Source organism: Psammomys obesus, unplaced genomic scaffold (genome assembly GCF_907164565.1).
Source record: "Psammomys obesus unplaced genomic scaffold, mPsaObe1.curated_primary_1811, whole genome shotgun sequence".
In the NCBI taxonomy this organism is placed as follows: Eukaryota; Metazoa; Chordata; class Mammalia; order Rodentia; family Muridae; genus Psammomys; species Psammomys obesus.
The window spans coordinates 1,951,615-1,970,718 of record NW_026596443.1 but is presented as its reverse complement, the minus strand read 5'-3'; the positions used below and the strand labels follow the sequence as shown (position 1 = coordinate 1,970,718).

The 19,104-nt window shown below is 45.2% G+C and overlaps 1 protein-coding gene across 4 annotated transcripts in view; it reads left to right on the top strand.

The window, feature by feature from the left end:
- The window catches only part of Atp2b4 (ATPase plasma membrane Ca2+ transporting 4), a 99,317-nt gene that overhangs the window by 66,668 nt on the left and 13,545 nt on the right, over window positions 1-19,104 (top strand). For all 4 annotated transcript variants that reach the window (XM_055598060.1, XM_055598063.1, XM_055598061.1 and 1 more), the window contains 11 exons: window positions 1,191-1,405; window positions 1,706-1,948; window positions 2,820-3,061; window positions 4,247-4,481; window positions 5,385-5,564; window positions 6,266-6,353; window positions 7,373-7,479; window positions 15,167-15,358; window positions 15,834-16,047; window positions 16,855-17,066; window positions 18,103-18,210. In XM_055598060.1, coding sequence (XP_055454035.1) covers window positions 1,191-1,405; window positions 1,706-1,948; window positions 2,820-3,061; window positions 4,247-4,481; window positions 5,385-5,564; window positions 6,266-6,353; window positions 7,373-7,479; window positions 15,167-15,358; window positions 15,834-16,047; window positions 16,855-17,066; window positions 18,103-18,210 — 2,036 coding nt within the window. The remainder of the gene's footprint in view (window positions 1-1,190; window positions 1,406-1,705; window positions 1,949-2,819; window positions 3,062-4,246; window positions 4,482-5,384; window positions 5,565-6,265; window positions 6,354-7,372; window positions 7,480-15,166; window positions 15,359-15,833; window positions 16,048-16,854; window positions 17,067-18,102; window positions 18,211-19,104) is intronic.

The window sequence follows — 19,104 nt, the reverse complement described above, 5'->3', positions numbered from 1 at the left end:
GGACAGAGATGGAAAAGGAGGTTATCATCTGCCCATCAGTTAAAGAATAAAAGGGAAAGCCAAAGTCGGCAAGCTGCTAAGTGGACAGATGCAGTTGCTCCTTGGTAAACTATGGAATGCAATCATACAAAGCAGGCCACCTTTTAATGTAACAGAAGTACTAATAACACAGCGGTGGCCAGTCCGCATGCAGCTGGCACACAGTCCCCTTTAGAAGTTGCCGTTTATTAGGAGGAGGCCATGACCCAGTGAGAGAAGGGGCACTAGACCCTCTGAACAGATCTCAAGAACAAATGAAAAACCAGAAGTTTAGGGACTATGGTGGGAAGTTTCACATTGCGTGATTTGGTTCAGTGTAGCGTACACAGTGAAGAGCCAGGTGCTGTAAACTTCCAGCACTCAAGCCGCTGCATAGTCGGCTTAATTATCTGCTTGGGGTGGAGGGGAGTTAGTTCTTGGCAAGGAGGCATGACTGGAGCTCTGTGGGATCTGGCCATTTAAGAGTAAGCAAGGTCTTTTAGGAGGAAACTCATGTCTTAACTTACCCTTCACTGTTTTGGTTTGGTTGGTTTTTAGGGGTTGGGGGTGTTAATTTGTTTGTTTGTGAAACAAGGTCTCCATGGGTAGAGCAGGCTGGCTCAAACTTCCAAACTTCCTGCCTCGGCTTCCAGTGCTGAAAGGATAAGTGTCTGCCACCGTACTTTATGAAAGAAGAGCTTAAATTAGGAACTCAACCCACAGAAATCGAACAGCTAATCCAAGGGTGTGCTTCAGGGTGGTGCTGTGCCAAGAACAGTATCTATACCTTTGGAAACACTGGGTTTAGAGCCTTTGTTTTGCTAAACAAACAAACAGAAACCCTCTACTGTCATTGTATGCAAACAACAGACAATGGGGGAGAAGACTTTAACACAACTTTCTAAAGCTCATAGATTTAAAAATTAGGTTAGAGACATGGCTCAGTGGCTAAGAGCACTGTCTGCTCTTCCAGAGGTTCTGAGTTCAATTCCCGGCAACCACATGGTGGCTCACAGCCATCTATATTGTGATCTGATGCCTTCTTCTGGCATGTAGGTGTACATACAAATAGAGCACTCATATACATTTTTAAAAATGCTTTGAATGTTAAAAATTATAGAAAGGGTATATAACAAGCTAGCCCCATTGATGTGCCTTGTTGCCCTGGACAGGTCTGATCATGTCTGCCATCACAGTTATCATCTTGATTCTGTACTTTGTGATTGACAATTTCGTGATACAACACAAAGAATGGCTCCCTGAGTGCACTCCTGTCTACATCCAGTATTTTGTGAAGTTCTTTATCATCGGCGTCACTGTATTGGTGGTGGCTGTGCCAGAGGGGCTACCACTGGCTGTCACTATCTCACTGGCCTACTCTGTGAAGGTAAGATTGGAAAAATACTGTGTTCTAGAAGGACAGAGATGGAAAAGGAGGTTATCATCTGCCCATCAGTTAAAGAAAAAGCTATTCTGTCCTTTATATACTTTAGATAGTCCCATAAGCAGAAAGAAGTCCCTACCTCTAGGAAATGACCATTTCAGTTAGCATCTTCAAGTCTCATAAAAGTGCTACTCTGCATTTTTGTGGGGGACGTGAAAACTGTTGACTAGGACTTAGCCTTTGATGTATGTTTAAGGGCGCTCCATTGGTCCTCTTTCAATTCCTTTCTCTTTTCTTTTGTAGAAAATGATGAAGGACAATAACTTGGTACGGCACTTGGATGCTTGCGAGACAATGGGCAATGCCACGGCCATTTGCTCTGATAAGACAGGCACGCTGACCATGAACCGCATGACAGTGGTACAAACTTACATTGGGAACACTCATTACCACGAGATCCCAAGCCCTGATGTCCTCCCACCCAATGTTCTGGACCTCATAGTCAACGGCATTTCTATCAACAGTGCTTACACTTCTAAGATTCTGGTAAGCTTTGCCATTGCCTGGGGACCTGGAATAGGTGACAGGGAGCAATATTCACTTTGCCAGAGATAACTCTTCTGTCCTAGTTACTTTTCTATGGCTGTGCTAAAACACCATGACCAAAGCAACTTACGGAAGAAAGAGTTTGTTGAGGGCTTACAGTTTCTGAGGGTTAGAGCTCATTACTGTCACGGCAGGGAGCATGGCAACAGACAGGCAAGCATAGCTCCAGAGCAGTAGCTGAGGGCTTACATCTTGATCCACAAGCAGGAGGCAGAAAGCATGCTGGAGATGACATGAGTGTTTTAAAACTTCAAACTCTCCCCCTAGATTCCCCCCATTGACACGCCTCCTTCAACAAGGCCTTACCTTCTGATCCTTCCTAAACAGTTTTGCCAACTGGGGACCAAGTATTCAAACATTTAAGCCTATGGGGGACATTCTCACTCAAACCACCACACCCTCTATTATTTATTCCATCTGAATTGCCATCCTACATTCCATTCCACTTCTTACTGCTGACTGAAGGTGTTCAGGGTGAACCTATGGCAGTGTCTCTGAGAAGGAACCTCATGCCTACAGCAGACTTGTACTTATCCAGATTTAATTACTAACTTTTCAGAAACAGAGAGAAAGCATTAGAATATAGTGTCCAGAGGATGGGGCACCCCATTACCATAGAACAACTGTAAGGTACCAAGACCTGTATGGCTATGAGGCAAGGTCACCTTTGAAAGAACAAAATCAACTGCTGCCTCCCCTGTGGGCACTGGTATGCCTACCAAATTTACCTGCCTCAGCTCTCTCTCTGTCCAGGGATCTCACTCATTGCTTCCATGTCTGTTTTTGTTTCTGTTTTTCTTTTCTCTCTCAGCCTCCAGAAAAGGAGGGAGGCCTACCCCGGCAAGTAGGCAACAAGACAGAGTGTGCTCTGCTGGGCCTTGTCACAGATCTGAAGCAGGACTACCAGGAAATTCGCAAAGAGGTGCCTGAGGAGAAGTTCTTCAAGGTGTACACCTTCAACTCGGTGCGCAAGTCCATGAGCACCGTCATCAGGAGATCTGAAGGGGGCTTCCGCATGTTCAGCAAGGGAGCCTCGGAGATAATACTGCGCAAGTGAGCCCCCTCCTCCCGTTTTTCCCCTCAGGAAGGTCTGAGGGCCCATGCCAAACCAGTCTGAAAGATGAGTGACCCTCCAGCCAGGTAGTGACATCTGAGCTTTTACTCAGGATAGTAATTGTTTTTAAGAACTTTGCTGATTCCTTTTATTTAATTATTGCAACTCGGCAAGGTGGGTATTATTTTGACCTTTTTTGCAGATGAGAAAATAGAAGCAGTGAAGTTGCATAACTTTCTCATAGAGAGAGCAGTTAACAAGTGCTACAGCCAGGATTCAGCCTGGAATAGCCTGAACTTCCATTTCCTAGCGAGTTCGTGGAGGTAGTCAGAATATGCCCTATGTCACTGTGCTCAAAAGAGTTGGTGAGCATAAGATGCCCTGTGTATACTAAGAGCTAGCAGAGCTGCTTCTCTGATCCCTTTCCTTCCCATTCTCAAGTCCGATTACACACTGTATACCTTTAAAAGTAGCTAAGCTGCCTATAGCTTGTCCCAGTCAACCCAACTTCCGAATATAGCCAGGAGGGATGGGACATACCCATGACCCAAGCTTTGGGGAGGCTGAGGCAAAAGGGTTACAAGTTCAGGGTCATTCTAGAGTAGTCCATCTCAAAAAAGAAAGGAAAGGAGGGAGAGACAGAGAAGGAAAAAGGAAAAGAAGAAAGAAAGTTTAGCATAGTGGCATATGCCTTTAATCCCAGCACTTGGAAGGCAGAGGCAGGAGGATCTCTATGAGTTCAAGGCCAGCCTCATGTGCATAGCAAGTGCTAGTACTGGCAGGATGAGAGAGCTTGTCAGAGAGAGAGGAAAAAGAAAAAAGAATCCTCAAAAAGAAACATAGGAACTAGGGGTATATCTTAGTTGGAACAGTGTTTGCCGAATGGGCACTAAAGCAGGTGTGGTACAGGCCTGTATAAATCCAAAACCTGAAAGACAGCAGCAGGATGACCAAAGTTCAAGGTCAACGTATATAACAAGTTTGAGGCTAACCTGAGTTATTTGAGACCCTATCTCAAAGGAGAGAGAGAGAGAGTTGGATGGATGACAGATAAAAGATGTATTGACTAAGAAATAGTGTCTCTAGGAAAAATACAGAATCATCGTAATGCCTGTGATTGTGTGATTGTTGAAATGTGTATAGTGGGAAGGCAGAAACTGATTTCTGACTACACATCTGCCCAGATGTAATCGGATTCTGGACAAGGGAGGAAAAGCCATACCATTCAAAAATAAGGACCGAGACAATATGATACACAATGTCATTGAGCCCATGGCCAGTGACGGACTCCGAACTATCTGCATAGCTTACCGGGATTTTGATGATGATGCAGAGCCCACGTGGGATAATGAGGCTGAAGTCCTCACTGAGCTGACCTGCATTACAGTGGTGGGCATTGAGGACCCTGTGCGCCCAGAGGTAAGCCTTGTCAGTTTCTAAACTGAAGAGAAAAGGTATGAAAGCAGAGGTGCTTGTCTCCCACTGGTCACTGGTTAGGGTACAGGATCCAGTGTGACCGAATGAGCCACCTGGGAGTCACAAGAAGAAGGCAGGGATTTAAGGCCTAGCTGTGACCCCAGACACGTTGCCTAACTACTTGTCACTTGCAGAGACAGACAACTCTCCAATACCTGCTTTCCACACATCAGCTGTGGAGTGCCACGTGGGTCAAAGGCAGTATCCCGAGGGTCCATGCTATCTGAGGAGCAAGCAGTCACGGTTCTTTTGGGCTTTTTGCTTGGTACATGGGAATAGTTGGGAGCAGAATTAATCAGAAGGCAATTCTTCAGCCACCTTCTTTCAACCAGCATATTCTTTTTGAGCAGTCCCTATGTGCAGAACATTATTCTAGGCACAAGAGAATGAAAAAGCTGAAAATCTCAGCTAGGTGGGACCAGTACCTGTGAAGGCTGAGATGGTGAGGTGTCCTATCACCACCATGAGCTCATGGAGTGGAGCTTGGACCAGGTGGATAGAGAGTGGTCAGAGCTGCTTCTGGGAAGGAGAGCAGTGACTGTATCACTGGATGTTGACCAAGCCTCCCAGGGAGCCTGAAGGAAAGGGAGGCACAAGTGTTCACATCTACCTCTCAGAGCAAATTCCCCCTCTACCTAGGGGACCAGGAGTGAAATTTAAATGGCTCCTGTGAGAAAGACAGGTGCAGAGGGGTCACTGAGTACTATAAAAACAATCAGACATAGCTTCTGTCCCACCTGCAGTGAAGTGAGAGCTAAACCAGGGCAGTGAGCCATATATCACCAACCTCATAACCACTTTTCTTTTTTTCTTTTTTCTTTTTCTCTTTTTCTTCACTCTCCTTAGGTACCAGATGCAATTGCCAAGTGCAAACAGGCTGGCATTACTGTCAGAATGGTGACAGGTGATAACGTCAACACAGCACGGGCCATCGCCACCAAATGTGGCATTCTGACCCCTGGAGATGACTTCTTGTGCTTAGAAGGCAAAGAATTTAATAGGCTTATCCGCAATGAGAAGGGCGAGGTAGGTTGGTGGAGGGACCAGCAAGGGCACCACCTACAAGGGAATGGCTGATTCCAGTGTGCAGCATCTTTGGCTTGTGGGAGCAGGTGGGTGGCTTCTAAACTGAAGTCTATTCATTGGGAAACAGCCCTTCCCACCGAGCTGCTCCTCTGGTGAATGGGGAGTCATCTTATCTTCATTCAGTTACCTCTGGGGAATAGAATCACTAACTTCATTAGCTTTCTGTTTTGTTTTATTTTTGTAACTCATAGAATAATTTCTGTGCTGCTTTTCCCCTACCCTATCCCTACAATGTCACCAACCTGTGGCTGTGGGTAGCACAGGCTTGTTCTTGGATGCAGTGTGACTATAGAATAGACAAAAGCATCCTGGTCTACATGGAATCAGACCTAAGACCCCAGCAGTTTCATGGTAGCCTCCCAAGCAAGGCATCAACCTTGACCCTCCTCCTGAAACAGGGCTGAGATATAAGGATGGCTTCCAGATAGGAAATTGGGAGGGAAAAGAAGATAAGGCCCTGCATGGCCACCATCAGTGAAACCATATTGGCTATTTCATCTCCTCAGAGGCCAGGGGATAAGGGTCTCTCCAGGGCTACAAAGTTTGAGCACTCTTGGAAGCAGGGATAATGTGAAGGAGTAAGATTTCACTGAACAAGCTGCACCGAGTTTGACTGATCAAAGTGCCTCTGGTATTGACAGGTTGAACAAGAAAAGCTGGACAAGGTCTGGCCCAGGCTTCGGGTACTGGCACGGTCTTCTCCCACGGACAAGCACACGCTGGTGAAAGGTGAGGTCAGCCTGTGAGTATGTGCCTGCCGTAGATGAGGGCAGGGCAGGGAAAGGAAAGTTAAAGAGCAATCCTCAGCCAAGCTGGAAATGTAGCCAGGGGCAGAGTGTTTGCTTAGTATACACAATTCCCAACACCGCCCCCCCCCCACACACACACAAAAGGAATAGAAAAGGTATACCCATTGAAGAGTTAGGCATGGTGACATACACCTGTGGTCCTAAAACTCAGGAGGAGGTGGAGGCAGAAGGGTCCAAAGTTTGGTCATCTTTGGCTACATATTGAGTTCGAGGCCAGCCTGAGCTACATGGGACCTTGTCTCAAAACAAAAAGAGCCATCAGCCAAACTCTTCTCCTGTCCCCAGTAAGGAATCCTGGGAGAGGTCCCAGGCTAATATGGAGAGCATTGAGTTTAGCAAATGTCTGAGCTCCTGGCAAGTATATTATATAGAGAGTTGTGGTTTTTGGTTTGAGGTTTTAGTAGGGTTTGGGAGTTCTTTGTTTGATGTTGTTTGCAGGGGATGGGGTGGGGAAGGGGATGAGACAGGTTCTCGTGTAGACCAGATTAACCTCAATTCCCTAAATAGCTGAAGATGGCCTCGAACTCTTGATCCTCCTGCCATTACTACCCAAGTACTGGAGTTGAGGGATAAGCCATCACAGCTATCTAGAGCTGAGGGTGGCGTTATTAGTCTGCATCTGGTAGGCTGAAGTAGGACACTTGAACCCAGGTGTCTGTCTTCAAAGCCATCTCATGCCTTCCCAGCTACCGAGCAGCTTCGTAAGGCACTGGGTGAAGACTGCCTTTCTCAGCTCAGAATGACCTTAGTGAAACAATTGCCCTTGGGTGGTCACTGTAGACCCAGCAGCAGAGAGAAAAGGGGAGGAGAGAGGAGGGGCAGAATGATAGAGATGGGGAAGGAGACCAAAAATGTCTTTCTGATGGGAAACAGTACTTGCCACATGACCTCAGGTAGCACATGTGTGTTCACTATTGGGTGTGTGTCTGTTTGTCCCAGGTATCATTGACAGCACTATTGGGGAGCATCGGCAGGTGGTGGCTGTCACTGGTGATGGAACAAATGATGGACCCGCCCTAAAGAAAGCAGACGTCGGTTTTGCCATGGTAAGCTCACCAGGTCTCCCCTTGGGTTGCCTTCTTCATCAGGAGCCAGGGCAAGCATCTGCTTCCTCTGCCTTCACATCCCACCTGTGCCCCTCTCCCCACCTCCATCTCTCCCGCCTACCTGGCCAGTAGTATGTGTGGCTGTTGAGGAAATCACAAAGTGGCTTACCCAGAAAAACAAGAGCACTGCGGTGATGCTGTTTGCCTGAGCGAATTCCAGGAGCTTCAGCTTCCACATAGAACATGTTCAGTGTCGTGCCCTTCACATGTGAGATCAGGAGTATCTGGATCTTTTGGCAAATTCCTTTTAAAGTCAAGTGTCCCAAAGAGGCATCTTGCTTCAGTATGGGAGGATAGGTGCCAAAAGTCCTTGGGGCTTTGGTTTGGTCTGAGGTTTTTGTTGGTGCTACAGGAGGTGTGATGATTGTTGCAAGTACAGCAGTTGATTCTGATGTCCAGAGAAGGTTAGAAGTTCTGAGTACAAAGCACATCCTCACGCTCAAGCAGGTTATTGCTCCTAGCCTCCGTCCTTGTCTAACTGTTGTTGGGATCTAAGCAGTGGAAGGGAATTTAGGAAGGGGTGTGTGAGAGAGAGACTAGCCAGATTTGGAGGTACATACCTATAATTCCAACATTTGGGAAACTGAGGCAGGAGGATCTCAGGTTCAAAACCAGCCCAGTCCAAACCAGTTCCAGACCAGCTTGGATACTTACTAAGGCTCTATCTCAAAAAGAAAGAAAATAACCAACTTCTGTGGAACTCTTTTAAAAAAATTTTTTTTGTAGTTTTTTTGTTTTTGTTTTTGTTTTTGTAATTAGATGTATATATGTGCATCTGTGTGTAAGTATATGCACAAGTAGGAGGAGGCCCATGGAGGTTAGACACAGTTGTGAACCACTCCACGTGTGAGCCTGGGATCAAACTCTGGTCCCCGAGGGTGCATGCCCTTAACCACCAGTTCTCTCTTTCCTAGGAAGCCCTAAAACAAGATGAAACCAAACCACAGTTTTAATTCTAAGAAACTTTTAAGTATGCTAAAGAAGTTAGAATCATATAATGGTCCTCATAGACTTGTCACTGTGCATCAATAGGTACTCCCATCAGCTTCCGCTATCCAGCAGAATTATTCTGTAGTCAGTCCAAGACATTTTGTCATTTGTATTCATAAAATTTTGAATATATCTTCTAAATAATATATATCAATAAATGCTTGTAGAGAATTATAATAGAATTTTTCATTTAAAAACTGGTAATTCAAGCAGGGCATGGTGGCACATGCCTTTAACCCCAGCACTCAGGGAAGCAGAGACAGGCAGATCAGTGTGAGTTTGTGGACAGCCTGGTCTACAAAGTGAGTCTAGGACAGCCAAGGCTACACAGAGAGCCCTTCTCTGGGGCAGGAAATCTGATAATTCTAGCCAGGTGTGGTGGCACACGCCTTTAATACCAGCACTTGGGAGGCAGAGGCCAGCCTGGTCTACAGAGTGAGTTCCAGGACAGCCAGGGCTAAACAGAGAAACCCTGTCTAGGGGAAGGGGGAAAAAAAACAGGGATGGAAAGATGTCTGGCTGCTCTTCTAGAGGACCGCAGTTCAATTCCTAGCACCCACATGGCAGCTCACAACTGTCTCTAATTCCAGTTCCACCTTCACACAGGAACACATGCAGGCAATACATAAAAATAAATAAATGTACATAAAAATAAGTAAATGTTAAAGAAAAAACAAACCTGATAATTCCTCACTAGCGTCAAATTCTAGTTGGTGTTTAAATTTCCCCCAATGACTCATAAATGTTTTTATAGTTTATCTGTCCAAGTCAGAATCCAAATAGGATCCATGCCTTATAGTTTTCTAAGACGTCTCTAAATCCACATCAGTGGACCTTGAAGTGTGTCCTTTGTGGACTTGTTGAGACAGTTCAGTGGAGAAGAGCATTTTCTGCTCTAACAGAGGATGAAAGTTCAAGTCCCAGCACCTACAAAGTGACTGTAACTCCAGTTCCGGGGGATTTGACTCCCTTTTCTGGCAGACATATTAGGCACACATAGGGTACATATACATACATGCAGGCAAAACACCTATACACATAAAATGAATTTTAAAAAAATGTAGCCCAACTTCCAGTGCAAGAGCAGTAACTGGAAACCTATGGAAATGCAGATTCTCAGGCACCACCTAAGCCTACTGGGTCAGAAGACCTGGAGTTGGGAATCCTAGTGTGCCCTAATGTTTAAGAACCACTGATTCAGCCTGTGTCCCAAAGATGTCCTTGTATTCACAGATTTACTAGGGCTCAGTGGAACCCGGCCTATGTGCTCACAATGGAAGGCCTTTATCACAGATATGTACTGAGGATACAGTTAGATCACAAGAGAAAAAGACACTAACAGAATCCAGGGGATTCGTGCACAGTTTCCTTGTGCTCTCCCTGCCACAGGGGGGCGAGGGGAGTTCATTCTTGTGTGTGTAATGCCTCTGACAGGGAACCTGTCACATCAGTTCCCAAAGATTTTATTAATACTGGCCTTTGGGGGAGTTTCTAACACATATCAAGCTTCCAGACCCCCAAATGGGAAGCAGAAGCCAGATGATTTCAGCATAGTCTACCAGTCTATGGATGGCATGCAGCCAAGGACGGAGGCCCAACACAAAATTATAAAATGTACTCTAAATACCATAAGATTTTTTTTTTGTGAGGGTTTGTGTTGTTTATTGTTGTTGTTATTATAACTCCGTTACACCCTTTTTGAGTGTAAACTTTGTAGATGACAGTGTTGTCACAGTGTCAAAAGGTTGGATACCTGGCAGAGTGACCGCCTGCCTCAGTTAAGTGCTGACGACAGGGAGTGTTCTGAGAGCTGTGTTCCCAGGAGCCAGCCTTGCAAGTGGGCCTTTCTAAGGATGGCGGCCTCAGGGCCACTGCGCTGAGATTTTGCACAGTTCTCTTCCACCTTTGGCATGGCTATCATGTTGAAGAAACTGGGTTTATTGTCTACACAGGCTGTTCCAACAGCACAAATGTGTTCTCCTTTAACATTGATATTGTTTGATCCCTCGGTTTTGATTTAGGGTGGGATTTTATGATTTTGTTTGCACCTCACCCCTGTGTGTGTCTGTGTATGTCTGTGTGTCTTTGTGTCTGTGTGTGTCTTGGACCCACCAAAGTATCGGTGTGGAGGTCAGAGAACAGTTTTTGGAAATTGGTTTTCTTCTTCCACTGTGGGATCCTAGCATCAAACTCAAGTTAACAGATTTGCATGACAAGGGCGTCTTGTGAGACAGTGTCCTGCTCTACCGCCTGGCCTGAAACTGGCTGCATAGACCAAGCCTGCCTCTACCTCAAGCACTGGGATGAAAGAGGTCCTGCATCCCACATCTGGCTTGTTTTGCTTGTTTGTTTATTTCATTTTGTTTTGTTTTTCTGCCTCATTTTGGGTTTGAGACATGGTCAGGCCTTCCCCTGAGTCTGTAGCCCAGGCTATCCTGAAAATTAAAGCAGTTCTCCTGCCTCTGTATCCTGAGTGCTGGAATCACACTGTACAACACTATGCCTGGTTTGTCCCTTGTGTTTTATATAGGTTAGTCTAGAAGCAATCAAGTTCTAGAGCTCATTGGGAGCTGTGAAATGACACTGTTTCCATTTTATTTATTAACTTGAATGCTTACACAGAAGGAGATTTCCCTTCACCTCTGTCCTTACTCTCTGCTTCAGTTCCCACATGAAAGGTGGTTAAATGTTTGATTCTTTTTCTTTCCTTACCACTGATGTCTTGTTTCATTCTTTAAGTATTATTACAGACACGTTTTTTTGTTTTGTTTTGTTTTTTAGTATTTGGATTGAACCTAGGGCCTCATGCATGTCAGAAAAGTGCTCTAGCACTGAAATGCCTCAGCCAAAACAAGGGAATTTGAATATATGTATGATGCATTTTAACCCATTGTTCTTGTTATTGTTGTCTTTATGCTCAAATTTGATCCATCATTAGCCAAGAGAAACCTCTTCCATGTCTCTGAGTCCTTTTGATGTAACCCTCAGTGTCTCTTATCACTTTCCTGGTTTCTTGCCTGATAGGACACTGCCTTTTGTTGTCTTTGTTTTGAGTTTTGAGGCAGTATCTTTCTGTGTAGCCCTGGCTGTCCTGGAACTTGCTCTGTAGATTAGACTGGCCTCGAACTCACAGAGATCTGCCTGCCCTCACCTCCAAATGCTGGTATTAAAAGCATGCACTGCTACCACCTGGCTGGACCTACTTACCACCTGGCTGGACCTACTTTTTTTCTCAGGTCTGGCATCCTGCACTCCTTATGTGTGCCCTGCCTGATTTTAGTGACAAGCCATATTGGGGACACAATCATAACATGAAGATGCACCTTCTCTCTGAGCACACTCCATTTCTAATTCTAGTTAGTGGATAACGAGGCTAAAAAATGAGATTTCATGGCCCAGTTTTGTTTCTATACCTGTGTTTAAGAAAAAAAAATGCTTCCTAAATTGATGTTCATGTTTCTCACCCAAATTTAAAATTCTGGAATGCTAAGCACCTACTTTATTTCTAATTCTCTAGTTTGTTTCTAGGTTCCCTAATTTTATGTTTGTGGTTCTTCAGATAAAAACTGTGACTCCTAATGCTGTTAATGTAATTATTGACTGTGTCTAAAAATATATGTAATAGTTATAAAATAACAAGAAAAATAAAAGAATTACTAAAAAAAAATCTTTTATCATTTTGTTTTGAGACAGGGTTTTACTATGAACCTAGGTTGGTTACACCCTTACTATATAGCCCAGGAAAGCCTTAAACTCACAATGCCCCTGCCTCAGCCTTCTGTGTGCTGGAATTTTGGGCATGTACCACCACACTGAGCTAAATATTTATCTTTTTATTTAGTTTTTTAAAAAATATTTGTTATTGTTTGACAATTCTATACATATATATATTATTCTTATTGTCTTTTATCTGTAGTTATCTCTTACTAGAAATACATCTAAAAAACATAATTTTTAAATTAAAAAATAGAGGCTGGAAAGAGTCTAGAGATTAAAAACAGACTGTTTTTCCAGACGACCAAGGTTCTAATCCCAGCATCCACATGGTGGCTTACAACTGCCTGTAACTCCAGTTCCATGGAATCTGCTGCCCCCTTCTGGTTTCTGGAGACATCAGGCATTGGTGCACAGACATGCAAGCGAAACACTAGTGCATATATAATGAAATAATTTAAGTCTTTAAATTAAAAAATAGCAGTTGAGCTGTGTGGTGGTGTTGGCACACACCTTAATCTCAGCACTCAGGAGGCAGGGGCAGGTGGGTCTCTATGAGTTCAAGGCCAGCCTCTGGTCTGCAGAGTGAGTTCTAGGACAAACAGGGCTATACAAAGGAACCCTGTCTCAAACCCCACTCACCTCCAAAAATATCAAATAGGGGCTAGAGAGATGGTGTGGCAGTTAAGAGCACTGGCTGCTTGTCCAGAGGACCCTGGTTTGGGTTCTAGTAACCAACATGACAGTTTACAACCATCAGTGACTCCAGCTCCAGGGGGCACGGTGCCCTCTTCTGCTCTCCACAGGCACCAGGCATGCCTGTGATGCACCAACCCATATATACAAAATAAAAATTAATATTTTTTTGCGAATACAATATAGTTCTACTTCATCCTCCTAGATAAAATGGTAGCATCTATATGTTCTTTCCCACCTCTCTTTTCTTCAGTTAACAGTATTTCCTGGGGCTGGACAGGTGGCTTAGAGGCTAAAAGCACTATCTGCTCTTCCAGAGGTCCTGAGTTCAATTCCCAACAACCACATGCTGGCTTACAACTAATATATAATGAGATCTGGTGCCCTCTTCTGGTGTGCAGGTATATGTGCAGACAGAACATTGTATACATAATAAATAAATCTTAGAAAAATATAAAAGAAAGTGTGGCCTGAAGATTATGTCATAGTAGTGAGTAGATGCAAGCAAACTACCCTCCTTTTTCTTTCCACAGGGCACAGATGCTGCACAGAGGGCAGCATGTATCTGTATTTGAGGTTTAGGGGGAGAGGACAGGATTGCCTAGTCTAACCTCCTGCCTTGAGGTTATAGACATGCTACCATGCCCTACACTATAGAACTTTTTGGTAGGGAAACTGAATTGCATTCTCTTATCTAGACAGTCTTCATTTGCTGCAATCTAGATAGTAAACTAATATTACTAGATAAACAGAACAATCAAGTACACACCAAAATAAAGAATAAGTTCCTGGGGCTAGAGAGATAGAGAGATGGTTCAGCAGTTAAGAGTGATTGGTGGAAGAAGAAGAAGGAGGAGGAGGAGGAGGAGGAGGAGGAGAGTGATTGCTGGGAAAAAAAAAAGAATGACTGGTGCTCTTGCAAGGACCTGAGTTCAGTTTCCAGCACCCACATTGGCTGGCTCATGACCGCCTGTAATTCCTTATTCAGGAAATCCAGCATCCTACCCTGGACTCTGCAGGTACATACACACAGAAACACATAAATATTTTTTAAAGTTTAAAGATTCTACAAAAGAATAAGCTCTTTTGGGTTAGAGTTGCAAGATGTATGACAGAAGCACAGACTGGGGCTGTACTGTTCACCAGCACTTGGGAAGTAGACACAGGAAAACCGGGAATCTGGGGCCAGCCTTGGCTACCTAGCGAATCTGAGGCCAGCCTGAATTACATGAGACCGTAACCCAAAGAAGAGGAGGAAGAGGGAGAAGCTGTGTATAGCAGTGACATATGTGCTAGAATGGCAGTGTTTAATTGACCCGGATAATAAAGATCGTAGGATTCAAACATATGATCAAGGAGGATGTTTCTGATTTAGAAAAATGATGGGAATAAAAGCCCAGACTAAAAAGGTAAGGGTGATTCTGGAGATTTTTAATAAACCAGTAAGTTTTGAGCAGAAAGCTTGCCTGAGAGCAGGCTGGGGCATAAATCCAGGGTCACTGTGAGGACATGGACTGTCAGCTAGAGAGTTCCAGGCCATCTTTTCAGAAGTCCTCCATAGGTTCGCAGTGACAGGGCTCCAAACAAGAACAGAACATGTTATGTTACAGGACAGTCCCTCCTAAAACAAACTGCAGGGTTTCCAAAAGGTGCCTAGGAGGCATGGACTTCAGTCCTGCTCATGTTGAAAGAAATGCACGAATTTGAAGGTAGCATAAATGGGACTTGCCCAATCCCTTTCAATTCTGGGGTGGGGAAGTAATAGGGTAGGGAAAGAGACTATTCAAAGACGCCTAACTCCTCATCTGGGAGAGGAGCCAGGCAATGATGTCAGACCCCCAGGTGAGTGATAGTCTCTCTCCTCTACCACCAAGCAGCCATGGACCCAGTTGTCACTGTGGGAGCCTAGCCAAGCTCAGCACTTCCAACAAAAGTGCATCAACCCATCACTTCTCTGTCACCTGTGCAGCGTTCGCAACCCAGAGCCTCTTCAGAACGAAGGGCAGAGGCAGTGAGGGAGGCCGAGCTTCATGCACACATACCTTTCTCAGGGTGTTTGCTAGAGGCTCTGAGAGGGCAGACAAGTGGGTGCCCTCTGTTTTCTGTTGTGGCTACAGTGCCCTCTAGTGCCTGCACCTGGTTCTGAGGCTTCCCGTCCTTAAACCCTGGGTTCAGTGTGCTACCTACTCTTTAACTGCTCACTGTCTGCCTCCCTCTCCCCCTTCAGGGCATTGCAGGCACAGATGTGGCTAAGGAGGCGTCAGACATCATCCTGACTGACGACAACTTCACCAGCATTGTGAAGGCAGTGATGTGGGGACGAAATGTATATGACAGCATCTCCAAGTTTCTGCAGTTCCAGCTCACCGTCAATGTGGTGGCCGTTATAGTGGCCTTCACTGGAGCCTGTATCACTCAGGTAGGGTGGGGCTTGGATGGCAGGGATGACTCAAGGAGCTCAGGAACAGAGGGTAGGGGGTACAGTGTATCTACTTAGAAGTGAGGACAAGGATGTCCTAATGCTGTGTGGACACTTCGCTGGACCAGGTCTACAGTCTCTACCTGCTTGGTCAGAATAATGATTTACCTACCATTCATTTAGTTTTTTGAGTGGTTTTTGGTTTGGTTTGGTTTGGTTTGGTTTGGTTTGGTTTGGTTTGGTTTGGTTTGGTTTGGTTTGGTCAGCAGCTATGAAGTACACTTACGTGGATTATCTTTCTTTTCAAAGTAAGCTTTCATGTCAGATATCTAAATTTGTCAAGGTCACTCTGTACCCAGGTAGCCAAATTCAAGGTCTAGTGGAGCTAGGCCACCTCAACAGGATGATGGAGCTGGAGAATGCGATGGGTTTGGTTCTCGAGCAAGCTGAAAGAACTGGTTCTTCTTCCCACTAGGATTCCCCACTGAAAGCGGTGCAGATGTTGTGGGTTAACCTGATCATGGACACATTTGCCTCCCTGGCCCTGGCCACAGAGCCCCCAACCGATTCTCTGCTGAAGCGTCGCCCCTATGGACGAAACAAGCCTCTGATCTCGCGCACTATGATGAAGAACATCTTGGGCCATGCAGTGTATCAGCTCACAGTCATCTTCCTCCTTGTCTTTGCTGGTAAGCCATGGTTGGGAGAGGGAGGACAGCTGTTAGGTGCTAGATTTAGTTAGGGCCAGAGATGGCTGAAAGAGAACGTAGCGTGGGAGCTGGTGAAGTACAGACAGGTGCAATAGCATCTCCATCAGTGAGTGTTCACTGAGTATTCCCATGCCAGACATAGCCTTCCATCATGCCACAACACAGGGAAACAAATACCAGTGGAGCCAACCGGCAGGCAAGATCAGATAGGTTGAGACCAGAGCCAACATTTAAAATATTTCATTAAGGCAGGCTGGAGGAAGTACAACTAAAAGTACTTGTTGCTCTTGCAGAGGACCCAAGTTCAGCTCTCAGCACCCACATGGTGGTTTACAACCATCTGTAAATACAGTTCCATGGGATCTGATGCCCCCTTCTGACCTCCAGTGGCACATACATACATATAGGCAAAACACTCATACACATAAAATAAAAGATATAAATATTGGCCGGGTGTTGTGGCACACACTTAATCCCAGCACTCGGAAGGCAGAGGCAGGGGAGTTCAAGGCCAGCCTGGTCTACAAAGTAAGTCCAGACAGCCAAGACTACACGGAGGAATCCTGTCTCAAAAAACAACAACCAACAACAAAGATAAATCTAAGATAATTTTTAATGGGTTATTTTAAAAAAGTAAATGTTCAGTAACTTACGTAACTCAGAAACTGGTCAATGTGAATCTTCTAATGGCCAGAAGCCACCAGCATGGCTCTCCCAACACTTTCTGTCTCACCCTGAACCCTCACCAAGACCACAGTCATCCTCTAACACATGTCCTCCTACTAGGTGAGAAGCTGTTTGACATCGACAGTGGACGGAAGGCGCCTCTCCACTCACCGCCCAGCCAGCATTATACCATTGTTTTCAATACCTTTGTGCTCATGCAGCTCTTCAACGAAATCAACTCCCGGAAGATCCACAGCGAGAAGAACGTCTTTGCAGGCATCCACCACAACATCATCTTCTGCACTGTGGTGTTAGGCACCTTCTTCTGCCAGGTGAGATCCATCAGGAGCTGGAGTAGGAGGGCTGGGAGATACAGGGCAGAAGCTTACAGCCACAACTCTCTAATGTGCCCAAGATGAAAGAGGGGAGGTTATGGGGACCAAGGCTATGAGTAAACACTTTGGGATCCTCAGTTTGCTTCTGTGTGCACCTTGTTCTAGAACTGAGCCCAGTCAGCATGTTACCTGCAAATATGACTTCTATACGTTCATGATCTTTGTAATTGTGCACTCTCTTCTACCTTCTTTCCGTGTCAGTGCGCATGAAATCTGTGTGTACTGGCAGTGTAGGCTCCCCGTCCCTGCCCTTTTGTTCTGAATGGGCTTATGATTGAAAATGCTGCACTATTCACAAAGGAAGGGATGGCTGCTGCATGTGCAGCTGCTGGGCTAACCCTGGCCTGGGCTCCTGTTATGGGAACGGTTATGGTTACCTGCTAGTGGAAAGATGGGCTCCTTCCTTCTCGCCCTAATCAGAGGCTCACTAAGACATGTGGCTACCAAGGGTTATGAGCAGGCCGCACAACAAAAGGACATCTTCCTGGGGCTGAAGACATGGTTGAGCAGTTAAGAAAAGACCAGAGTTTGAATTCTGGCACCCACATCACTTGACTCACAATCACCTGTAACTCTAGCTCCAGGGGATCTGACACTCTTCTGATTTCTGTGGCACACACACACACACACACACACACACACACACACACACATGTTCTTCTTCTGCAGTGCCTTCTCTCTGTCACACACTAGCCTCAGTCACAGGAAGCCTCCAGTGTCCTCTACTTCTGCCAGACCATTTGCTAATCACTGTCACAATAGTCATAGTGACAGCATGATTCCCATCAAAGTGTTCTATAAAAGACTATTTCTGTCACCCTTCTCCACTGCTAGTTAATCTTTCCTATTCCACAAAAAAATAGGACTTGCACCACAAGGGCCCTGCAGTGGTCACTGTAGTCTCTGCCACCCTGATGATCCTGGAAGGCTGACCTCCTGTGATTAGACTGCCCATTATTTTCCTCTGTTTCAGATTTTGATCGTGGAGTTAGGGGGTAAGCCCTTCAGCTGTACCAGCCTCAGCCTGGAACAGTGGTTGTGGTGTATCTTCATAGGGATTGGAGAACTTTTGTGGGGCCAGGTGAGTGTGCTGTGCCCTCTACAGATCGCCAGTGCTGCAGACTTTGCTCTGAATGAGAGGGACATGTGGCTGGCCTCCCAGGTCCTTGTTTCACCTGATTCTCCCTCTTTCCCCCTCCCCTCCACAATTTCAAGGTAACTTCTATCTTGGGGTAACCTTTGCCTTCACTTGAGGGGCATTAGGTTCTTTGCCCATGCCTAGAGATTAGAAAAAAAAAAAAACTAAGTTTTTTTTTAAACAAAGGTAGAATTTTTTCCTTAGCAATTAAATCTGAGAACCTTAAAAGTAGAAGAGTTTACAGGGCAGACGTCATGCTGACGAAGCAGCAGTCTGGCCAGGAGCTGTTGAACTGCTTTGGTTCAGGGCTTCTCCCTCCTGTGCTTCATGATGGCTGGTTAAATAACCAACCACCTCGTGAGAGAAATCAGTACTACAAATGCTCCAGAGAAGTATGGCTCATTGATCAGCACGGCCTCTGGCGACTGAATCACCCTGCTCCTTTTCACAGGCTGAGCAGGGCAGGTCACTTAACCACTCCATTTATCCCATATAGGATAAGAGGCATCACTAATTCTTGTTAACCAGTAAATAGTTACTATACAAAAAAATATGACAGTACCTGTTGAAAGTACTGTGACTGTTAGTATTAAGGACAATAATGTCATCTTAGCTGAGTTTCTTTTGTAGTAAATAATAGAAAAGAGTTTTGGGCTATGTAATGTTTATTATTAGCCCTAAAATTATCATGGTGGTATTATTTAACCCGCTATCACAAATAACACCTGTTAGATTTATAATTCCCTTATTTACCATGAGTTGGGCAGATATTTCACTTACACTGACTCAATATCCTCACCATCCATCTCCCAGCCCCCATCCAATGCCATCCACCTT